The following is a 23,448-nucleotide window of genomic DNA, read 5'->3' on the forward strand; positions in this document are numbered from 1 at the left end:
TATAAACATACACTTATGAAATACGATTTAAGTATTGACATAAGCCAAAATAAAATATAAATTTATTTAAAGAGATAATTGAGTTTAAAATATTTCAAATACGGTGGATTTTACAATTCAATTAATATCTAAAAGTAAAACTCCAAATGTATTAGAAGCTTTCAAACTTATACGCATCACGTTTATTCGTGAGTATTGGGATTTCCAGTCAATTTGCATTCACTCAGTTTGTTTGGATAACTATTTTGCCAGGGTTAAAAAGAAAAGTGGTTAGCGTATCCTTGGGGTCTTTGCACTTTCTTGGCTTGCAAATTCAAACATAATCCACCCTGAACCTGTCTGCATCCTCCGATTCACTTTCCCCAACTCTCGCTCTCGATAAAGTTGTAGGTACCATCCTCCACTTGGGGCTGCATCACGCAAATGATTAAAATTCAACAAACATCGGTCAGGAGAATTTGAGGAGCATCCAACCAAGGACCCATTGTCGCCTTAGAATCTCCCAGCTTCAGCTTGCAGCGTTATTGAAATGTCTTAGCAGCTGTCCAAACAGCCTTCCTACCGGAATCCTTACGGGGGAAAAAAGGATTCTGCTGATTTAGCATATTGACTCCTTGCCAAGAAGCGAACTTATACAAGATTTATGCGCCCGACGCACGCCAGGCGACAGTCGAGATAAAAAGGATTCGTATAACTCACGCCCAGCGCAAGGGCAACCAGGATAGCATCACTGAGAAAAAAAGTAAAAGCAATAAGAAACCAAATCAATATTTTATAGGTGTTAACAACCACTTGAAAGTTTTTTTTTATTTAATCAAACATAAAAACATCATATTTTAAACCCCCAATATATAAATAATATGGATCATATATGGATCATATATATTGTTGCATCTGTTTTTTTTCAGTGCATGATGGGAAGTGGTAAGAGTGCGGGGGACAGTGCAATAAATTGGATTTGCATATTAGCACACTACCAGAAAAGGAAGCGGAGGGAAGTGTAGAGGAAAAGGCTGCACCCTTTCATCTGAGGGAATTCCAACGGGAAAACGGGTGACCACTGACCTTGTGTCCTGGGGGGTGGTGGTTGCCGACGGCCATTAGGCAGAGCATCTTAAGTACGAACTCTTGCTTAAATTGGAAATAAATCATTAAAAATATGTCCACAAACGGTGGGGAGATGGGGTGGCAGAATCCTTTGAGCTGTTTGCCGAAAGGGTTTGCAACAATTTTCAGAATTTGCGGCATTCACATGTGGGCTGGATTTCAGGGGGTTGAGAAATGGTCTTGTAATTCCCTTTGATTTATAAAGATAACGACGCAGTGTCGTGTTTAATTTGCAGCCCACCTTCTCCCACTCTGATACTTAAATAAATCCTGACACAGGACTCTTGTCCAACTGGTCAGGCGGGAGTATGACTTATGTGCCCCGGCCGCAAAGTTTGGTAATTATGCATGCCCCAGACATATTACTTTCGCTATAGTTCGCTCCTCTTTGTCTTAGTTGGGCATCTTCAAAGGGGACTGCCGTGGGGGGTTGACATTTTTTAACTGACCACTTTCATTGGCACAAGGGAACAACCAAAGTTTTGGGCCACAAACTTTGGCTTGACATGGCTAAGATAAAGATTAGGTCGTGTCCCTTGCACTGGCAGAGAATTCTTTGGATTCCATGGTTAAAGTCTAAAAAATTAAAAAGCTTTAAATAATTTACCGAAAATTAAATGTAAAATTTTGTATAGCATTATGACTATTTAAAATAACCATACTCTGTTAAAAAAAGGGATTTATCTTGAATATTCTTTAATCTTTAATAAATCTTGAATATTTCAATTTGAACAATATTTTTATCGAACAGTAAGCATTTAAAGTGGATAGTGTCTTATTAATTGATAAAATATTGAAAAATAAAATTTAACAAGTTTATTTGTTGGCATTTAAAATTATAATGATTAGGTTTCTTAAATGTGGCTTTTCCGAACATTTTCCCTATTTTGAGATGTAACTTGGAGAATGAATTTAAACTTTTTAGCAGTGCCGTAACTTGTGTTATCGTCAGTTGTGTTTATTGTCTGTCCCTCTGACTTTTTACCCCCGAACAGTTCAATGGCCACAAGTATCAACTATGAATTTCCCCAGAGGGTCATTCGGTGGCGAACTTATGCACCCAGGTTGGATTTGGGATTGGGATCCGGATCTGAAGGTTCATCCAGTTGGGAGGCCAGTCGAATAAAAAGCTGATTTGCATGCTCCTCCGCAGCCTCGGACTGCTGGCATTAAAACTAAAGAGCAGCATCAGCAGCAGGACATAAAAAAGGACCTGCAACGTGTGAGGTTAAATAGATTTGGTTGGTGTAAGGACACGGGGAGGGGACTCCCCCCGCCTGTCTGCCTCACGCGCAGTTATGCCGCAGACATGGCTCGCTTTTGATTTAAGCGCATTGTTTGCGTTAAATATTTGCCATGCCGGCCACGTTACTCCCCCTTTTGTGCCAAACCCTACAGTCAGGACCCGGAGCCAAAGCCAGAGCCACAGCTGCAACGAAGAGCTTCGGGCTGAAAGGGAGTGGCCTGAACCACGAACGCCCATTTCCCAACCTCCGCAAGTCGGCGTGACACGAGGCACTTGGAGAGGAAACGTTTATGCACAAGGAAAAAATGCATTGCAGGTTTTTAATGGAGTTTAAAATAGAATATAATATATAATAATAATAATAATTTTCCAGAGTTTCTGCGAATTTTATTCTGCAAAGTAGTATGCTATACTCAAAGGAAATACTTTAAATTATCTTAAATTTAATAAATGTTTACTTCACTTCTTTAATATTTAAAGGTTTTGCTAAAAAAAGTTAAATACAATTTATTTTAAACAGTAAAAACAATTTATATATTTTATATTTATATGTTTTTGAGATTAGGCAATATAACTTTACGAGAATATCAGTACTAAACTTGTTTTATAATCAAAATCTTCTATCAATACCTACATATTGGTATGGAAAAGATATAATCCTGAGTTTCGGTTTATTTTGTATCCTTCAGTGTAACTTCCTTGCTAATCGGACGAAGGAGTCCTACCCCGCCCAAGGACCAAATGCTCATCTGCGGGCTAAGAAGCGAGCAATCCTCGCCTCGTGTTTGATTTCCGCTTTCAGCTCCTTGACTCGCCGGGCACACACATCCTTCGGCGACTTGGGGGCGAAGTCTTTCAGTTTCGCCCCCGTGGCCAAACAGCTTAAACTTCACACGCAGACACGTCTGCGGGAAAGTGGAATACTGGATGGGATGAGGATTTGGTAGGGAATATGGGGTTTCCTTACTCAGAAGACGCATGAAGTGCATTAGTTGCAATTGAATTTGTACATTGTGTGTGCCACTGAGAGGGAGCAGCAAACTCCTTTCGAGTGCAATTTTGTTGCCGAGCTGAAATTGGATTCCATATTGCCACTCAGCGAACATAGTACAGCTGTGGCTATATCCCCCAAAACCACTCCGTCCTCCGGCAAAGTTAATTAGAAAGCCGGGCAGGTACTCGGCAGCTGTTTCAAAGCCGCTAATTGAACTGCCACAGCTGGACTTGAGCACCGATTATCGGGGATTGGTGGTAATCGACCCCACGCCCACATCAACCCTAAAACAAAAGTAATTCAGCCCCAAGGGGGCACTTATCGGTTGGCACACATCAATCCAAACGGGGCCCTTTCCATCAAGGCAAAACCATTGATCTATGGAAAATTAGAGTTGAAAATGGAATTGATTTGAAAAAATGTATTTACTGCACTTTTAAACCCATAACTTTTCTCATAGAAATCCGATTTATAAGTGGTATACCTCTAAAAGCTTGTGGTTCAATTCTCTAAAAATCTGCATTCAAATTTTGGTTTTTAATTTTTGGTCGATTTTTTGTCATTTTTTATGAGCTTGCCCTTTTCGAAATTTTCAAAAAACAGCTTTGCTGAAAAGTGACCTAAAACCTGCACTTGTGAGGCCATAACTTTTCTCATAGAAATCCGATTTAGGAGTGGTATACCTCTAAAAGCTTGTGGTTCAATTCTCTAAAAATCTACATTCAAATTTTGGTTTTTACATTTTGGTCGATTTTCTGTCATTTTTCCCCTTTCGAAATTTTGAAAAAATAGCTTTGCAGAAAAGTGACCTTGCACTTTTAAGGCCATAACTTTTCTCATAGACATCCGATTTAGAAGTGGAATACCTCCAAAAGCTTGTGGTTAAAATCCCTAAAAACCTGCATTTCAATTGATTTTATTGATTTGACTTAATTCTAATTTTTTCTACACAAATGGGTTAACTCGGAAGCTAACTTTAGCAAGCAGTAGTTGTAATACCCATGCAATTACCTGAGAGATGGATCCGAAAGGATACAAACCTCCAGATATTTGCCTTTGATTCTTTTTAAATCGCCTAATTAGATTTAATTACCGTCTCGATTATTTCATTTTTGTGGCATCACAAATAATATTTTGCTATCTTGTCCCAAGAAGAGTAACCCGCCCAAAAAACAAAAATGTCCATTTTTTTTGGGTTCTTGATGATTATAAGCGACAATGGTCGCGCTTTATTGAAAGATTCTTTGTGTTCTTTGAGAGTCTGCTGGATCGATCCAACCCGATCGCTTATACAAAATATATATATTTAGGTATATAATTAGAAGTGTAATCGATTCATAAGGTAGTATATAGTTAATGTTACATATTTCGTATATTATTATTTTATTATTATTGTTATTATAAATAGAGACAAATACGCATATCATGAGTGATTTATGTATGAATGTGTTAAGTGCTAAATGTGGGGAGTACAATATATGCTTGTATGTGTGTTTCTAGAATTATTTTTTCATTTTTTTTGTAATTTTTTTTTAGTTTGATGATTTAATGCCAATGATGGTGAATGTAGATGAATGTGGATGAGAGTGTGAGTGTCTAGGTGTTTGTGTGTGTGTGTGTTAGCTTAGAGAGAGGCTGGCAAAGGATTATTGCTGCTGTTATCGATAGACGATATTTGATAAGCTTCTACGGGATAGCTTTTCCGAGTTAATATTAATTTTACATACTTTTTTTTAGCTTTTTGGTTTGGTTTTCGGTTGGTTTTTGGGAAGCAAAGTTGGGCTGAAACTATGGATCGAACAGAATTCACGGTGTGGTCCTCAGACTTTTCCTGCCTATCGACACCAATCGATAATTATCGATCAGTTTGCCATTTCAACTTTGTTTCGATAAAAGATCCTCTCACAATAAAAACAATTTGTACTTTCGAAAAGGGGGAGGGGCGCTTTTGCTTATGCTTTCTGCTTTCGCTGACTGCTTTCTCACTGGCTCTCTTCGCTTTCATCGCTCTCTGCCTTCTTCGCTTTCTTCGTTTGATTCGCTAGGATTTGTTTAGGGTTATCATTTTTTTTGCATTTTGTTACATTTGTGTAGGATGCAGGAGTGCTGAGGTTCATGTTTTTTGTATCGTTCAATGTTACTTTGTAATTTCTCTCCGCTCTTTGCTTTGTATATTTGCTTTAGTTTTCAACAAGGAATTCAAAGGATGCTCGCTATTTTTGCTTGGTAAGAGTTATACAATAAATATTCATTTTTATTCGCTTTCCAGGCAAAACCCAAAATGGAGAAATGCCAAAACAGGATGGGGGCTATTCACATTCAATATTTCGGTTTCGGTTTTATCCTTTTAGACTCCCCATCCTGCGGCACATTTGTCTATTTTTTAGCAAGTATTTTATTTGATTTTTTTACACATGTTAATTGTATTTTTTTTTTGTGGTTTTTGTATTTTGTTTTTGTTCAGGTCCAAAATCAAATTTGACTAATTCAAGGAATTAAAGTTTCATTGCATCTAAATAAGGTAAAGTGTACTTTGTTTAATATTATTATCTTATTATTTGCATAAATTTCCTTTTCAATAATAGAAACGAAACAAAAAACTTAAACAAAATTCCACTATGGCTCCTATACTCCTTCTCGCTCTCTTTCTTCTGCTCCTCTTCTCACTTTCTCCATTTCTCCTGCTTCTTTTGAGCCTTGAAGTTTGAAAGAGGCGGAATACTAGTTTTTAACTAAATAAACGGAATTTAACACAAAATCCTTGGCACGATGCATCCTATTTGTTGTCCTCGAAAAGGGAGCGGGGGTGGTGGGCGTATCCTTGGGCCGGGCGGGGCGTGGTCAACGCCTTTACCTGAGCAGCAGAAATTCTTCTATGTGAGTAGACGCGGCCACGCCCAGCCGCGGTTTCAGGACTCCCGTCCCGCCCCCAAAAACAAAGGACATACAGGACGATCAGTGCCAGTGTGTTGGTGTGTGTTTGTGTTAGTGTGTGTGTGTGGGTGAGTGAGTATGAGTACGTGTATATGTGTGGGTATGAAATACTTATAACGAAACATACAAGGATCAATCTCCAATAGATTATTAAATAGTACAATGAAAACTTCATATACAATATATGCCATATATAATAGATACTCGATACTCGATATACGATACTCGCAGTGCATAATGCGTAATAATGCAATAATAATAGCCAAGATCAATATACGTTAAAAGATATACATGTATAAAGTCCCTACAATATGGTACTCCTTTCTTTTCTAGCGGGTTTGCTTTGTTTCTTGTTGAGCTGGGGTTTTCAATTTTCGGGAGTTGTGGGAGTGGCAGCTTCGATATTTATTTTTGGCAGCGTTCTTGGTCTATATGTATATGAGTATTTTATATATATATGAATGCTCTATAATATTTAATCGGGGGAAACGTTAAAAGTTTGCATGAATTTACTTTAGTTTAGTTTACTTGATTTTGGTTTAGTTTAGTTGAGATTGCATGCATTTTGATGTATGTATGTTATTTGCTTAGGTATTATTTGGTATTTTCTTTGCCTTTGTATAATAAATTGCTCTTGAATTTTACTATTAAAATTTCTCATAACTCGCCTTTAAAAAATGCTCGTTTCGTTTTGCTTTTTCGTTTTGTTTTTGTTTTTGTGGAGTGTATAAGTGATTTTCATAATATTTTCGTTAGTTTTGCTTTTGGTTTCGTCATTTAACATTTATATGTATATTTGTAAGAATTAAACTAGAAAAATTCTAATCTGAGGTAATTATTCCATTAATTTGTATTCGTGTGTGAGTGTGTGTTAAGAGAGTGAGTATAATGATGGCCCCCCTTTTGTTTTGCCAAAAAGGGGATAGTTGGGAAGCGTGCTTAGTCTAGAGCTTAGAATACTATGCCTGGGGGTCCTTAGGGGACCCGAAGCGATTCTACTTAGCGAGTGATTAACTTTTATTTACTTCGAGGCAGCCACAAAAATGTTTCTTTGTTAATTTTGATTAACTTAGGGGAATCTTTGTAGAATGCGCTGGATTGTGTAAATTTCGTCACAGTTCTGAGTTATCGAAAAGTGCATGATTGTTTCCTAGCAGATGTGATGCAGACTCATGTGTATTGTGGAAGAACTAAACCTATGCTTACCGAAGTAGTCGTACAATATCCAAAATAGACGATCGAATTCGATTCCTATGCGAATTTTACAAATTTCAAGCCAAAAATATACCACATATCATTTCCTTAAATTTCATTTGATTTCAGATCATCTTTAATGCGCTCACAGTTGGTGTTCCGAATTCGAATTTACGAATCAAAATATAAGTATATATAATCCTTAATCTCTTTCGAACTTAATTGCTAAGCCAATGCTCACAGATGTTGAGTTTCCTTCGCGTTTTCTCCTTCCCTATCAATTTCAAATTCAAATTCAATTTCGATTTTGCAATTACCAATTAAATATCACATATCGGGGAGCTCTTTTCAATCGGAAATCAAGTGAATCCAAAATGCAAATCCAAATTAAAGTGTTGCAAAATGATTGTTTGTTTAATGATGCCAATTGTAGTGCTTATCAACTATTTTGTGGCTGTCCTGGTTACCGCTTAGCCTAAATGATTCGTTTCGAATGATTCGATTTGAATGATTTGATTTGCTTTTTTTTTGGTGTTGTCTTCTTGCGCGTGAATTTAACCCTAGAATGGATAATGCGATGATACGAGTGGGGTCCTGAGACTCCTGTGGCAGTGTGGCGTGTCTCTGTGTGTGTGATGACTGACGTGACTGGAGATGAGTTCATATGACATGGAGATGGAGATGATGATTACTACTCGTAATACGTATTCAAATTTACACTGAAAGTCCTTCATCTCTGCTTTTAAATCCTCTCTTCTTCCCACTTCAATCTTTCAACTTCTATTATCGATCTTCGATTTTTTTTTTTTTTTTTTTTTGGTTCTGCATCTGAGGTATTGTCGGGTGCTAAAGAGCCACACACTCGGCTACAAACGTTTCAACAATGAGGTAGAAAGTTCTGTTTGCTTTTGTTGCTTCGTAGTTAGTCTCTGTATTCGCTGGAAGTCCTTGAATTCTTGATTAGTTCGCATACCTGAATTGCTTGGATGTTCTATATAGTACTTATGCTTTATTCATCTTGCCTTGGAGTTTATTTCAGTCAGTCAGTCTTGGATCACAATTTCAAATATCGACACACACGCGCACAGGATCAGTCCTTCGGTTATCGGTTATCGCTTTCGCTTTCTTTATCCCTATATAATATAATATTTTTTACGAAGCTTAGGCTATTACTAGTTCTAGTCTAGGGTAATACATGATCCTACAGAGAACAAAACACAACATCGAGGGTTATAAGTTAAAAACGAACTGTTGGGCACTGCTAAAACCTAAGTACAACACATAGACACGACTTGGACTGGTGACTTATAGCGAAATAAATGGCAACGATTGTTCGACAATTCATACTCCACATCAGCACGAGTGCGCCTCAAAAAAGATATATAATATATAGATATAGTGTAGTGTGTATAGTGTGGTGTTTTTTCTGGTGTAGTGTAGTGTAGTGTTTCCTACTATATAATCTATTAGCTAAATCAAAAAGCCCAGAGAGGCGGTTTTTGGGGGTGCGAGTTGGGGCTTCCGCAGTGATTGGCTGCCTTTTGTGGGGCCTTCGCTCGTATTGCTTGCTCAACACTCCAGTTTTTGGCTGTATGGCCTATGCCTCTACGCCTAGTAATAATATGGATCTCTGGACCCAGGGATCTGATCAACCGACTGTTGGTCCACTTAACCAGCGGTTCGTCACACATCGGTTCTGTTCTGCTTTTGCACTCGCTGCTGCTTAAATGCTATGTACTCTAGGGATAATTCCAATACAATATTCAATACAATACCAATAGCAAATACGGATACGAATTATAGTAAGTATAAACCAAATTCGTTTCTATCAAAACCTGTGCAGAATGCCAAAAATGCAACTAAAGTTTTCTCGGGGGTTTTCGTTCGTATATGTATCTTTCTTGACTCGCTACCATATATAAAATACACTTAAATGCTAAACAAGTGCAGCCCATTTGGGATGAGGCAGATGACCTCAAGCGAACTTAGGTTGGTTTAAAGAAACTGGGGGACCTGGGATAGGTATTACGATAGGTATTAGGAATTACGAAGAATTGATTTAAGGTTTGTACTTTGGCATGAAATCTTCAACTTAACGAGAACAAACGTGAACAAAAATTCGACTACAACATTGACCATCTTTTCACTTCTTCATCTGCTCAGCTTTTTCTGCGCTTTCAACTCAAAATTCAACTAAGAAATTGATTTAGTGCATCAGGGGACGCAGGTAACTCAGTAAGCAAGTTAGCTAAAGAACAACGAAAAGGAAAGGGTATAATCCAAATTCGGGGAACTGACTGGGGGGAGGGGGTGTCTAAATAAATCGTTGCATAACAATCATACAACCGGGGTTTCTAAGCTATCTGTTTAAAAGCTGCGATTAACATGTTCCTACGTCGAGTAAAATATATACGTGTGTAATTAAGACTCTATCGATGTGACTAAACTGAGGTAGCTGCTAAACTAAGTAGCGATCGGAGGAAACTGGATCGGGAACCAAAGTCGGTAGGTTGTTTCCTACCAGATGCTAAGCAATACATTTCGGTAAAGGTTTTTCTGCTCCTTCTAGTCGGCAGTTTGTCGTCCGGCATTTAGTTATATCCATTTTTATGGGCTTTATCAATGCAGTTGCAACCGAAATAAAGAGTACCAAATAATATGGGTGGGTAAATGAAACCAAATATAAATTATTAAAAATATTTCATTTAATCATTTGAAAATTCAACAAAAATTCAATATTAATTGTAGTAATAATAATAGCAGAAAGTAATGTAATTTTTGTCCTTTTTCGTTTTTATTGAAATACAATTAAATTTATTTAGTTTTCCATACGGAGTACGAATAATAATAATAAAAATCAACTAAAATATTCAACTAAATTACATTAAAAGTAGACATTCAAGTTGAATTGCCAAAATGTGTAGGAGAGGAGGAGCGTAGGGGGAGAGGGGATAAAACACTGGGCGAGGGATTGATTCCTTTTGGGGATCGTGGGGTTTTTGGGGACTTGTGTATAACATAAAAAGGTACAAAGTATACATATATTACACATTACGAATTAGGCATAAACAAAAGTGTGCTAAGTTAAACAAAAATTCCAATCGGATAGCAATAAAATCAATCTATAAATTTGGTGAATGGAAGGAGGGGGTTACACAGTGGGGTTTTTTTTGGGGATTACATAATTTTGGAAATATCTGCTGCGCAATATTGCCTTGGCCTTGGGGAATTGGAGGAGGATCGCGGTTGAAAGTGCCTAAACTTCACCAATTTGTACATTTCGTCATCAGATGATCTGAGAAAGCTCGGAGGGAGCTATCAAAAATTGGTTTTTAAGAATTTCGGTTAAAGTTTAAACATTTTGCTGCTGCTTCTGCTGGGCTCTACACGGGTTTTGGCATGTTCCAGTAACTGAAGATCGTCAAAAGATTAAAGGGGAAAGGCGCGCAAATATTTCATTCGTTTAACATAAAATATAAATGTTTTTTGTTTCTTGAGTACAAATTATGAACTAAACAAAAACTGCTTTTAAATTGTTTATAAATTGATTACTTGATTTAAACGTACATATTTTGTTTTACTTTGCCTTGATTTATCATAGTTTAATATGCATTTAGAAAACATTGTTATTTGTTATTTGTTATTCGTTATTTGTTATTGATTTTTGCTAAGGAGGTAATATAAATTACATTTTAATGTGTTTTACTCTCGCTCAATCGCCATCTCTTCCTCATTACTTAAAGACTTCTACTATGTTATTCATTTGCCGTCTAGGGGTTACGATTCATTAGAATTAGTTGTGATCGGAAGTCTGACTATTACTGTTTAGGGATTCCTTCGATTCGATTCTTCTCCTTCTTATTGGTGGCTGAGGTGGGCATAAGTTTGTGGTTTTTTTTTCTCTCGACTGGACGCGATCGAGACTTCGTCCTAGCACATTTAACTAAAACAAACACTGAATCAAACTAAAACTCGGGCTGACTTACGTAGTAGTTGGTGGTGCGGGTGCTGCTGCCTTTTTTGGGGCAGCAATAGCTTGCGTAGAACTTATTACCAATATGTTTTTTTTGTAGTGTAGTGTAGTGTAGGGCTAAAGGTTACTCCAATTAAATATCTATATAACTATATGCTGTATCTGTGTGTTTCGTGTGTCATGTTTTTTTTTGTGTGGGGTTTGCCTATAAATAAGTTTTCTCCTTCCTCCTGCGCGTACAAATATTTTAGATTAAAACCTTAAATTTAGACGAAAATTATATATAACTGTGCCAAACTTATATATAATCCTCTCAAGTAAATGCCAAAGGTGTCGCTTGTCGTTAGTTTCTATCAATTTAGGTTTAGGTATTAGGTATTAGGTTTAGGTTAGTTAGGTGTAGGTTTTTAGGGTATAGGGTATGTACTTATAAACTTAACGGTAGTTCTATATAAGTAGACATAACGAAGACATCTCGTTACTGTAAGTTTGTATTCAAAAAAATTTACTATCACTCAGTTTGTCCCTTCATGCGTTCTGAAAAAGTTGTCGTTAAATTAACGTGTATTATTTGGTATGTAAAATGGCGGCAATGCTAAATGCCCAAAAGGCGGCGTTTTCATTTACTGGAAAAACTGCAGCACATGCAAGTCTCAGATCCCATTCTGATCCCCAGGTTTTTGTATTTCAAGCAGATCCCTCACCAAAAGTCACCAAAGGGGGATAAAAGGGATTCGGGGATTTTTCAAGGAAGGGGTATTATTTTCACAGATATTCGAGGGTGGTTTTAAATTCTTTTCCAAAAAATTCCAGGCAATGCCTTGATCAAAACACAGAAATGAATATCGGAATATTATCACACTGTTGAAAACTATCCAAAACAATCGGAAACGAAAGAGTAACTCGCTAACTCTAGATGCATTCACAGTTGCTTTCGGGGTTGGTGTTTTACATTTTTCTCAAAAATGATTATTCCTTCCGAAGGGCAATTCACAGTGATAGAAATACATTTTCAATGTTTAGGGGGGGATGAACAAACAGGGGATGTCACAGATTGGCTGTCTCTAAAGGAGGCAATTTTGGTTTGGGGTTTTGGGCTTTGACATTTTCTTAAAATGTTTGTTTTCAACTGGGTCTCACAAGGGATTTTTTGGGCCTAGCCTAGTCACAACTTTGGATAGGGTTTTAGAATTTTTTATAAAAATTTAGTTTTTTCGATTAGTCACAGTGAAGGTTTTTAAAAGTGTGGGGTCCTCTCTCTTACAATCGGTATCCGAAATGAAAAACCTTTTGGAAAAGACTCCACACTCTGCTCACAGATGATTTGACGAAACTTACACGGTCTAAATTTTAGGGTTCGTATCGAACACAAAGGGGTTCAAGGAATGGGGATACATAACACAGTGCTGCTGATCGATTTTTGGTTTAGGCTGCCTAAACATTTTCTCACAGATAGGTGACATATCAGAGGGTTTTACTTTTAATTTCATTAAAATTTCACAATGTTTTAATATGGGAAAGTAATATAACCAAAAGGAGAAAAATCTAACGGAGTTAGTTTAATGTTTAGCTTGCCTAAACTTCTTTTCACAGATGGGGGTCATATCAAGAAGGGGTTTTATTTTCAATTTCATTAAAAATTTCACAGAATCTGCTGATTGATTTTAAGGTTCAGGTTGCCTAAACTGGGTTTCACAGATGGGGGAATATCAAACGGGGTTTTACTTTCAATTTCATCAAAAATCTTCACAAATTCTTTTTTTAAGTTTATGTTACCCACAAACTTTTCACAGTGGGGGTCATATCAAATGTGGTTTTATTTTCAATTTTATTAAAAATTTCACAGGCATTTTAAAATGAAATTAATTTTGGGAAGGGGGAAACTAAATTTGGAGGCATGAATTACATAACACAGCTTTTGCTGATCGGATTTTAAGGTTTAGGTTGCCTAAACTATCTGTCACAGATGGGGACATTTATCAAGGGGTGTTTTACTTTCAATTGAATTAAAATTTTCACAGGTTCAGAAACATTGAAATGAAAGCAAATAAAAAGTTTTTAAGGAATCTAACACAGTTTTTGATGATTAAATTTAAGGTTCAGGCTGCCTAAACATTTTCACACAGAAGGGTTTGGTTTTTATTTTAATTCAATTAAAATTTCACAATATCGAGGGGGAGGTTATATGGGATCAGGATAAGGGACTTTTACCCCACGGATTTGGTGACTTTTCTAAGCACGGAATAAACAAAAACAGGAAACATTGAACCGCTCTATAAATTGTTGGATGTTTGCTTGCATACCATATTTAAAATTTAGAAAAAATCGACCTTAAGCCTACTAAACCTATCGTTAGTGAGTGCCTGCATGTGGTTTTGGATGCACCTGCGGGCTCGTCACTCTACTTTAGAGATCCATCACATACGGCTGCTCTGCTAGTTACGAAAAATATAAGAACCCTAGACATATACAAAAAAGATCGCTATAAACTACACTTACACTTAATAATTAATGATCACGCTGCGCCGAAAGTTTATTATATTTTTTTTTTTTTTTTTTTTTGAAGACTTAACTAAGAGAGTTTGGGGGGCGTGGGTGGGGGTGGGCTGCTTGAAATACTCCTGAAAGGGGTGAAGGGATGTCCTTGTTACATGTGCCGCCTGGATACTATTTGTATGTGTGAGTGGTTGGGTGGGTGGTGTTTGGTCTGTTAGGGGTTTACTTTGATTTACTTTCAGGGCCTAACTGAACTGTGTCGAACTGGAGAGAGAAACTTAATAGGTTCTAGAGGTTCTCGTTTCGCTTACTAAAACTAGGAATAATTACCAATCGCTTAGGTAAAGATGTGCAACTTATCGATTATGTTGTTTTTTTTAAATTTAGGTTTTTTAATTTTAAGTTTCATAAATTGAAGCAAATGTTTCATGTTCTCCCCTTTACTTTATACTCTCCTACTCTACTCCTTCTCCTTTTTTGCTTTTCATCCTTTTTGTGTTATTGAGCAGCACAGCAATTATCATGATTTCTTTAAACAATTTAATGCCTTGCCTTCAATTTTTGCTAAATAAAACTTTTCCCTCAATCGTGATGTAAATGTTTCTTTTTTTGTCACTTCTTCTACGTCGCATCTTTTACTCGTTTTCCCTTTTTTTTTTGTTTTACGTTTCGCTTTGTTTTTTTTTTTTTGGTAAAAAGTTTAAAAAAATTTGCTTTAAAAAATAAAACTAAAAATTGCTTTTTTTGTTTAGGTAGGTGTGTAAATAAAGAACTAAAAAAAACTCAACAAAAATAACAAGAAAATTGTTTTTAGTTTGCCTTGTTTTCTCTCGGGTTTTAAATGTGTGCTTGTGTAATTGGATAAAAAAATCAAATGATTTAAAAAACTAAAACTTTGCTCCAAGAGTAGCTTGGTATGCCTCTCCTTCTCCTGCTTACTCTTTTTCTTCGTTATATCATTTTTAAATTTAGCTAGAGTAACAAATGCTGCAGGCGATTTGTGGCTCCTAAATCGTCTATGTTTAGTTCATGTTGAGATAGTCGTTGAAGAGCTGCATGCAAGCGGCAGCACCGCCAGTGGGTTCCTCGGGATAAATCTGGTTGGCATATTCCGGAAATCTCCAAATATTGGCCGCATCCAGGAGTTCCCCGGCCGACGAGGAGGAATTCGAGCTGACATCGGAGGCATCGGCGGTTTTAGCCTGCTGGCTGCTATTATCCTGACTGATGCTCAGGTTGCACAGGAGATCGGTGAAGATGTCGTGGCTGCTGGCCGGTGTTCTTTGGCCAGCAGATCCTGGCAGCTCCCAGATATTGGGCTGCTTGCCATAATGCGAGGCACTCCATCCATTCGAGGAGGAGCTGGAACTGGTCAGCGAGGCTGTGGGCGAGGCTGCATGTGGCAGTTGCTGTTGCACCTGCTGTTGCTGCTGCTGCTGATGTTGCAACTCCTTGAATCCATCCCTGAGTGTTGCAGCGTTTTGGGGCGAACTCTGGGTCGCCCACAACATCATCTTGGAGCTATTATCGTTGCCATGACTGCTGGCCGTCGGACTCAACGAGGGCTGCGATCCACTGCCCGAGGAGCAACCACTGCTGCTGCTGGAACAGCCCCACAATGCCGAGATGGCATCGCTTTGGCCCCAGTTGGGTTGGATTTTGCTGCCTGGATTGCTGGCTGAATTATGGCTAATGATTAAGTTACTAATACTGCTGCTGCTGCTGTTGCTTGTGTTTGAATTGGTCAGTAGAAGGCCCTCGAGTCCCTTCTGCGTTGCATGTTGCTGCTGTGTATGTTGCTGCTGGCGCGGTTGCTGTTGCTGCTGCTGTTGGTACTTGCTCATCACATCTGCCATGGCCATCATGTTCATGGTTTTATGGGACTGTTGAGGAAAGTTGTTCCTCTGAAAAGTGCTGACCGCAGGCTGATGTTGCTGCTGCTGCTGTTGCTGTTGCTGTTGTGACTGATGCTGTTGTGTCTGCTGTTGCTGTTGTTGTTGCTGCTGTTGTGGTGGCTGCTGCTGTTGCTGCTGCCGCACCTGCTGCTGATGCTGCTGGGCATGCGGATGGGCTCCAATCAAATCTGGATTAATTTGCTGCTGCAGCGGTGCCGAATAATCGATGGCGGCATTGTAGAGCTGCTGTTTGGCTGGCTGCTTGGCGATGGAACTGCAGCTGGAGGCCGTTGAAGCGCCCTGGGCATTTGGCACCTGAGTGGCGGTGGCACCTGTTCCCACGGGCGACTCCAACGGGGCCTCATGTTATGCGAGCGTCGGCAGCCGCGCCGCCGGGCTCTTGGCGTAGCAGAAGCTCAGGGGCTTCACGAAGTGCGTGTCCTGCGTGTTGCAGTACGGACAAGTTACCCCGTGCGAGTAGTCACTGTAGAAGCTCAGCCGTTGCTGCGGATGCATCAGCATCTTGAAGCAGTTATTGCACTGTAATGGGAGGAAAAGAAAACGAAAATGGGGAAAATTAAATCGATTTTCATGCATTTGTACTGTGAAGTATTGTAACGATTGTAACTTGGTGGAAAAACTTTAAGACTTAACGTTAAAAGGGACTTTTCCATTAATGACTATTATTTTCGGTTGAAAATGTTATGATATACTTATTTTTTAAACACAGCAATTAATTTAAAGCTTATTGAAAGCCATATTATAAATAATATTAGTTCAGAACTCACCTTGAACCTCTCGGAGCAGCAGGGCATGGCCGCAAAGATATCATAGGCGTACATGGTGCCCAGAACCAGGCTCGAGCCATCCCACGGCTCCTTGCAGAATCTGTCAACGATGCAGAAAACACAAATTCATCATTCAAATATTCATTTCCTATACCATTTCCCCCTCGCGATGATGCTCACCTGCAGTTGATAACGCGACTGCTGGAGGTCCCGTCCAGGCAGCTCATGCAAACACAGGTCAAGTAGAGAGTGCGTCCCTCGTATTTAACCTGCAAGAAATGAAGAGGAGTGGAGTCAGGGGGTGTGAAAAAGCGGAAGCGGTGAAAAAGGTGCAGACAAAAGGCAAAAAAGGGGCAGGACCCAGCCGCATAATTCAAGCAGGAGCCCAGGGGCTACCAACCAGACACTCCAACAATGAAAAATTATGGCAGGAAAAAGAATGAATTGCGAGGTCGACATCTAAGCGCCTGAATACACTTTGCATGAAATAAAAAGTATACATTTATGTGTGTCCTCTTAACTAATTTTTAGATGCACATTTGAATATTTTAACAATTTGTGCAAAGGAATTTATTGAAAAAATCAGGTAAGAATAAACTATAATACATATCAAAGGGGGTACTTTTATATAACCACTAGAAAATAATGAGTAACCCTCCAAAATGTCTGTAATGTCTGTGGGCAAACAGACTGCCAAAAATCCTCTTTTTATAAAAGCCACCAAACCAAAGAGAATTCTTTTTTTTACTAACAAACTGACAAAGGAATTATATATATTTTTCCCCAGATAAATACCCTTCAAATAAACCGCCTGTTTGCAAGCTGCTCCTTTTGTTAGGGTATCAACTTTCCCCGCGTTTTGTGAAAGGGCGAGGAAGCGAGGGGTTTTCCCAGAGAATTGAGCGCATTCTTGCATGCCTGACAAAAGGCCAAGGACTCGGGGGGAAACGGGGAAGTGAAACTGCCATTGCGACGCGACATAATAATTTCAAATAAAATGCAAAATGCATAAACTTGCCCAGGAGATTGCTGCTGCCGCCCACGAACAGAAGACCCGAGTCAAAGTCAAGGGAGAGGCATACAAAGGAGCCAATTCCAATTGCAGCAGCAGCAGCAGCAGCTGGCAATGAATTATAAATCCAGGCTTAATTTAAAGCCCCCAGAAGTCGGGGAAATCGGGGGGCTAGGGCGAGACTGACAGGCAGCTAGGGAAAGGATGAAAAGCAGGGGAAAACCGGAAAAATATTAAGCCCATGGAAGCGTAGGTCGTGCGTGCAGTTCCTCTACGTAAAATGTAAAATGCAAAATGTGCAAACTGCAAACTGCAAACTGCATACTGCAGTTTTCCCGGCTCTTCTTTGGGCGCTGGCGTAATTACGCTGACTTAAATGGGTCATAAATTGCGGGGACAGACAGAGCCCAGAAAAAATGGGTGTGGCAGGCGGTCGGAGGCGACTCGAAATGGAGGAGGAGGAGGAGCAGTTCGTCCGCTAATTGCAGCTGAAAGTTCTCGGGGGCACGTGGGCGAGTGAAAGCTGCGTGGTCGTCGGTGTGGGTGTGGGTGAGGTTGCCATGCCACATTTGACGTTTTATAAATGATGAGTACACAGAGAAAAACTAGTTCTAGTGGTATGTTATCATAAATTTTGGGAAAGGCACTGATAAATTACATGTTTTTTGCCTAATGACTCAATACAACTGTTATCATGTATCAAGTATATAATTGTAAAGTTAACATTTTAATCTAATAAAATAAAAATTTAGTTTTAGAATCATTGTTTTATTTTTATTATCCGTTGAGATATAGATAATAAATATGTATGCATTTTTTCTGTGTATAGGACAGTGGATAGAGACTTGGGGGATCGTTACTCACCTCAATGCAGCCGCTGGAATGCTGCTTGGGACTCAGGAAGAAGGAGCCGTCGACCAATGGATAGCGATCGAATACGAGCAGCGGCTCCTCGCACAAAATGCAGGCCACCCGGCTCATCTGCGATTGGGCCAGCGAGGAGAGGATGAAGAGGCGCGTCTCATCGTTGCCATGGTTGCCCTCGTCCTCGATCTGGAAAGAGTTTAAAAGATAACAAAGATATAAGTATTTGGTTTGGGTTGACTAAGTAGACTGAAATAGAAAAAAATCATTGTTTATATCTATAGTGTGGGGTTGTCCCCGTGGATAAAAAAAGTGACAGTGAAGCATAAAGTAAATTTATTTTGTTTAATTCTAAAGATGTAATAAATAAGACTTTTAAAAGCATTGTGTCTTAAATATCTGTGTGTCTTGGGCTTTTACATTAATACTTATAAAATTGGTTTAAATTCCCCAAAAACCTATACAGATATTAAATATATATAAACGTAAAATAACCCGAATTAAAGAAAGTTCGTTTACCCTAAAACCACTGTGTTCCCGCCGCCAAATTCAAGGTGGTGTCCAATGAACATTGCCAATATATGTCTGCCGAGGGACTACACGAAGCAACCAGCCAGCGTCTAAGCGCCAACAAATGAACCATAAAATCCAAACGTGCCAGGGAAAACAGAGCGGGAAACAGGTCCGTGTTGTCTAAGCCAAAGTGGCTAGCACGTTGCCCAAATTGAATGCACACAAAAACACACAGCTAGCCAGGTGTATAGCCAAGTTAAGTCAGCCAGTCAGCCAAACAGTCCAGGCCAATTCCCAAATCGATAATCAATATGGCGAGCCGGCAGATGAACCCACTCTCAATATTTTCCACCGGCTGGTAATAAAGCCGTCAAAAAGCCAAAAGGTGTTGAAAGGATCCACGAAATATGGCTAAAGTGGGAATAGTTGCAGCCACCACCGCCAATCAGAACCAACTAACCCAATGATGAGGGAATATTTGTGACTCTGTTTGGGTAATTGACGATGGTCCGGCACCTGACCAGACGGAATAACAGCACTCAGACATATAGTATATATGTGCACATAGTAAAGTAGGAAGGGGTATCGGTCAGGTTGAATAATTTAGTGGAATGACATTGGAATGTATCGAAATTAAGGTAAAGGACACGTAGTACCAATCAATTGCAGTTGAGGAATGTCTTTCTGGGACAGGTTTAATGCACTTTTAATATGTGCAAGATGTGTGGGGAGATAAAACCCAAAACCCCTTGAAAACATTTGCCAATATTTGCCCAGAACTTTTGTTCCCTTTTTCAATGGATAAGAATGACACTCTTTTTAGCCCGCCTCCCAAGCTAAATAATCAACAAATTAATATTTGCACGGGTCCCACATTGCAATGTTGTTTGCCAACATCTTGGGGGCCAGAGCTCATAAATCTTGACAACAATAAAATCAACTCCCAACATTGTTACAAAACAACAGATTCGATTAATGAATGTTTGCATGCCGAAACGGGGAGAGGGGAGTGAAATTCCCTGCGTAAGCGATACCAAGGCACAATTTTCACTCATTAAACAAAAGAATCCCGGCAGAATCTCGGGGTGAGTTGGTAAAGCAATTAAGTTGATTGCTCAAGGAGAATGTGCGTATCTGTGGGTGAGAGGTGCTTGTCTGGGATTACGGACAATAACAATAACCCAGATAGCAGAGCCAACTGCAGCAATAATCTTTTTCTCCTCTTACGGCTCTTTACAAGGCCAAAAAAATGAAATAAAAAGGATGCAGACGCACATGTATCGTACATTCCATCAAGCATTGGTCTGGTTTTCCACAGTTTTTTCTGCACAGGAAAAAATATTTCTTTGAATTTTGTGTAAAATTTAAATAGGCGACCGAATGTTTAACATTTTGTATTAGTCAGATTATTATTATTTTTAATTAGAAATATAACAGAATAAATTCTCATTCCAAAAACTATAAAATTGACATAATATTCGAGTATAAAAACAAAAATACGGACTTGTTTTATAGTCTCCCTGACTTTTCGCTCTGTTTGAGGCATAAATAATTCCCATCTTCATGTTGGCTACGTGACGATTTGCTAATTTCATCTGCGTTCAGTTGAGTTCTTCTAAGAAGACGGTCGTTGCCCAAAACAGAGAATGAACTCAGACGGGGCCAAAGGATTGAGGACTCTATCTCCTTCATAATTTATGAGAGTCGCGTGTGGAAAGTTTTTTGGCAAAACCGCAGTGGGGAACTCTTGAACAAATTATAAGCATGAAATTATTATTGCTGAATTTGAGATTATTTGGTGAGCGCAACACAACTTTTCGTGGCCCCAACAAAAGTCAAAAGTCGAAGTGCAATAAACTCCCGACACTGAAGGTTTTATCCAGGACTTTATCGGAGGACACTAATGAAGCCATTGAGTTGTCACTTCCTTTGCCTGGCTGGCATTGGACGCATAAATCAGGCAACAGCACTTCCTCCCGACCATAAATATCAACACCCAAACTCACTGAAGCCACAAATCAAAAAGGTTTTCGCCACACCCTCCAAAACGAGACCAAGACAATGGGCCCAAGAAAATACAATTCAATTGAGTTCGATTTGGATTTGGATTCCCTGTAGTTGGGATCAAAGTGGTGGGGTATTCAAAAACACATTAAATTAAATGGCATTTCATAGCTTAAGTGCTGACGGAAGTGGATAGAACTACTACTACTGTTAATCCATTAAAAATGCCAGCCGGAAAAGCTCTCTCAAAGAATTTCACTGCTTCCATGTTTACCTTCCCCATTTGCTTACGTATTGTATTATTTGGATGGGGTCCTTTAAGCTTTATGCTAAAGTTAATAAAAGTGTTTAATATTCCAATTCGCCTTTGTGAGTTTTCGCCAAGTGTTTGTGCAGACAGTAAGCAAACATGTGAGCCTGAAAGACCTCCTCCATCGCTTTCGTTACCTTTTTCCTCCAGCTTAAAGAGCATGAAAATTCCTCATTAGGCGATGTGGGCGTAACTGCGAGGAAAAACTATTTTATTAACCCGGAAAAACTGTTTATTCTCAATTGTGAATTGTGTGTGTGTGGAAATTGAAAAATTGTCTGCGCTTTAAATGGTTTTTCCCCTCGAATCGAGCCGTAGGCGTTTTTTTGCCAGAGACAAAAGAAATGGCAGAATAAATTTGAAAATTGTCATCGGCAAAACTGACAGCAGTCATGGATGTGGGCTGTTTTCTATTTTATGCGGTGGGCGTGGTGCTAGGTGCTTAATTTAAGCAGTGGAACAACTTCGCTGTCTCCCAGCGAGACACTTTGATCAATGGGCCAGATGTGACCTGTGGATTAGGAGTTAAAGCCAATGACAAGACAGCAACAAAGCTAACAAACTTCCTTCTACCAACAAGGCAGACACAAAACACAAGACACTGACAATGAAATGGAATTGCAGTAGGAAAATTCCGAAGGGAGGGTAGCACTTTTATAAATGAAATGGAGTAATAATATTTTGCGACAACAAATGCAGAAAAAAAAACATAGCAAACCGCCAGGCGCATCTGTGTAGGATACAAGGAAATAGAAAGACGGGGCGTGGCAAATTAGTGGGCGGGAAAAACAACAGGAACAATGCAACCAGGCAACAACTACACAGAGAAAAGTTTGAGAGATATTTTAAATGCATTTCGTATAAAATGTAAAGCTTAAGGCCCAAGTAAAGTCCAATAAATAAATGCTTGCCAAATTAATCAAATAAACCTAACCAAACTCTATATTAATAATTTTATAATCAAAGTTTATTTTCTCTGTGCAGCAGAGAATTGCAGACAAACAAACATTTCAATAAATTCAAAAAGTACCAAGCCAGACAATGAAAACTGCACCGAAACGGAGGGAACAACAAGCAAAAGGAGTGCCAAGTCAAAAGGAAAAGTCGATGGGGAAATGCGGGGGACTGCACTCTGCTGTACAACTGTGAAGTGGCTTAAAAGCTTGTCGAGGGGTTGCAACTCCTAAGAGGCAGCTGGTATTCGCATTGTTTCCCCCTGAAAATCTCATGTCATTTGCACTTAATTCAAATGCGCGACACAATTGCAAAATAAAAGTACGCAACCAAAAAAAAAAAAACAAAAACGAAAACTGAGGGAAGAGCTTTGCATATCTAGTCAGGGCTTGTCTGGGTTATAACTTCATTAGGCGGCGCAGTCGAAATGTTTTTTTGATAAGCTGCGCTCCCAAGTTCAAGAAACTTTTCGACCCCAAACTCTTGGTCATATCCTGTGCCAAGTTTTTGATGTCCTTGTCATAAGCAAATTTTGCTTTCACTGGAAGCTCTCCAAAACATTTTAATTTCTCCGCCCTCCCATATATATATATATATATTTTTGCATTTTTTGCATTTGCCATTAGCCAAATGCTTTTCATGGCCCTAAGCTGCTCTTGGCCGGTTAGTATCCTTCTGACCTTTAAATATCAATTTGCAAATAAATTGTATTTGGCCCTTAGTTCAGATGTTTTTTGGTTGTTGTTGCCATTGACTGGACTTTGGGTCTCGTTATTTATCGTGCGTTCAATGTGCTATGGCATAATGGCTTTCTTCGATTGGCCAACAAGAGGAGAGCTTTATGTATAAGGCAAAAGGCAAAAACAAATGCAATTTCCAATTTCATTTTTCTCTCCCAGCGCCTCGTAGTATGCTTTTGCCTTTTTCCACAGTTTATTGAACTGCATCCCGCCGCGAGGCTCCTTTCCCTTTTTTTTCTGTGCTTGTTCTCCACTTTAAACTTTATTCTCGGGCATAACAATTATTTTTATATGAAAAGCAAATTTCAAAGGCTTCTCCCAGACATTCGCCAGACATTGATGGTTATTGGATCCGCATTCTCCACGCCCCCGCATTTTCCCCGCTAAGCAAGCAATTTAAATGCATTCGGTGGCAGTTAATAGT

The 23,448-nt window shown here is 39.0% G+C and overlaps 1 protein-coding gene across 1 annotated transcript in view; it reads right to left on the reverse strand.

The window, feature by feature from the left end:
* Nucleotides 1-14,737: 14,737 nt before the first annotated feature.
* The window catches only part of LOC108050873 (headcase protein), an 84,025-nt gene continuing 75,314 nt past the window's right edge, over nt 14,738-23,448 (reverse strand). The window contains 4 exon segments of the mRNA XM_044458740.1: nt 14,738-16,379; nt 16,628-16,727; nt 16,808-16,896; nt 18,504-18,692. Of these exon segments, the coding sequence (XP_044314675.1) occupies nt 14,967-16,379; nt 16,628-16,727; nt 16,808-16,896; nt 18,504-18,692 (1,791 nt within the window). The 3' untranslated portion in view covers nt 14,738-14,966.

Source organism: Drosophila rhopaloa, unplaced genomic scaffold (assembly GCF_018152115.1).
Source record: "Drosophila rhopaloa isolate 14029-0021.01 unplaced genomic scaffold, ASM1815211v1 contig_167, whole genome shotgun sequence".
Classification (NCBI taxonomy): domain Eukaryota; kingdom Metazoa; phylum Arthropoda; class Insecta; order Diptera; family Drosophilidae; genus Drosophila; species Drosophila rhopaloa.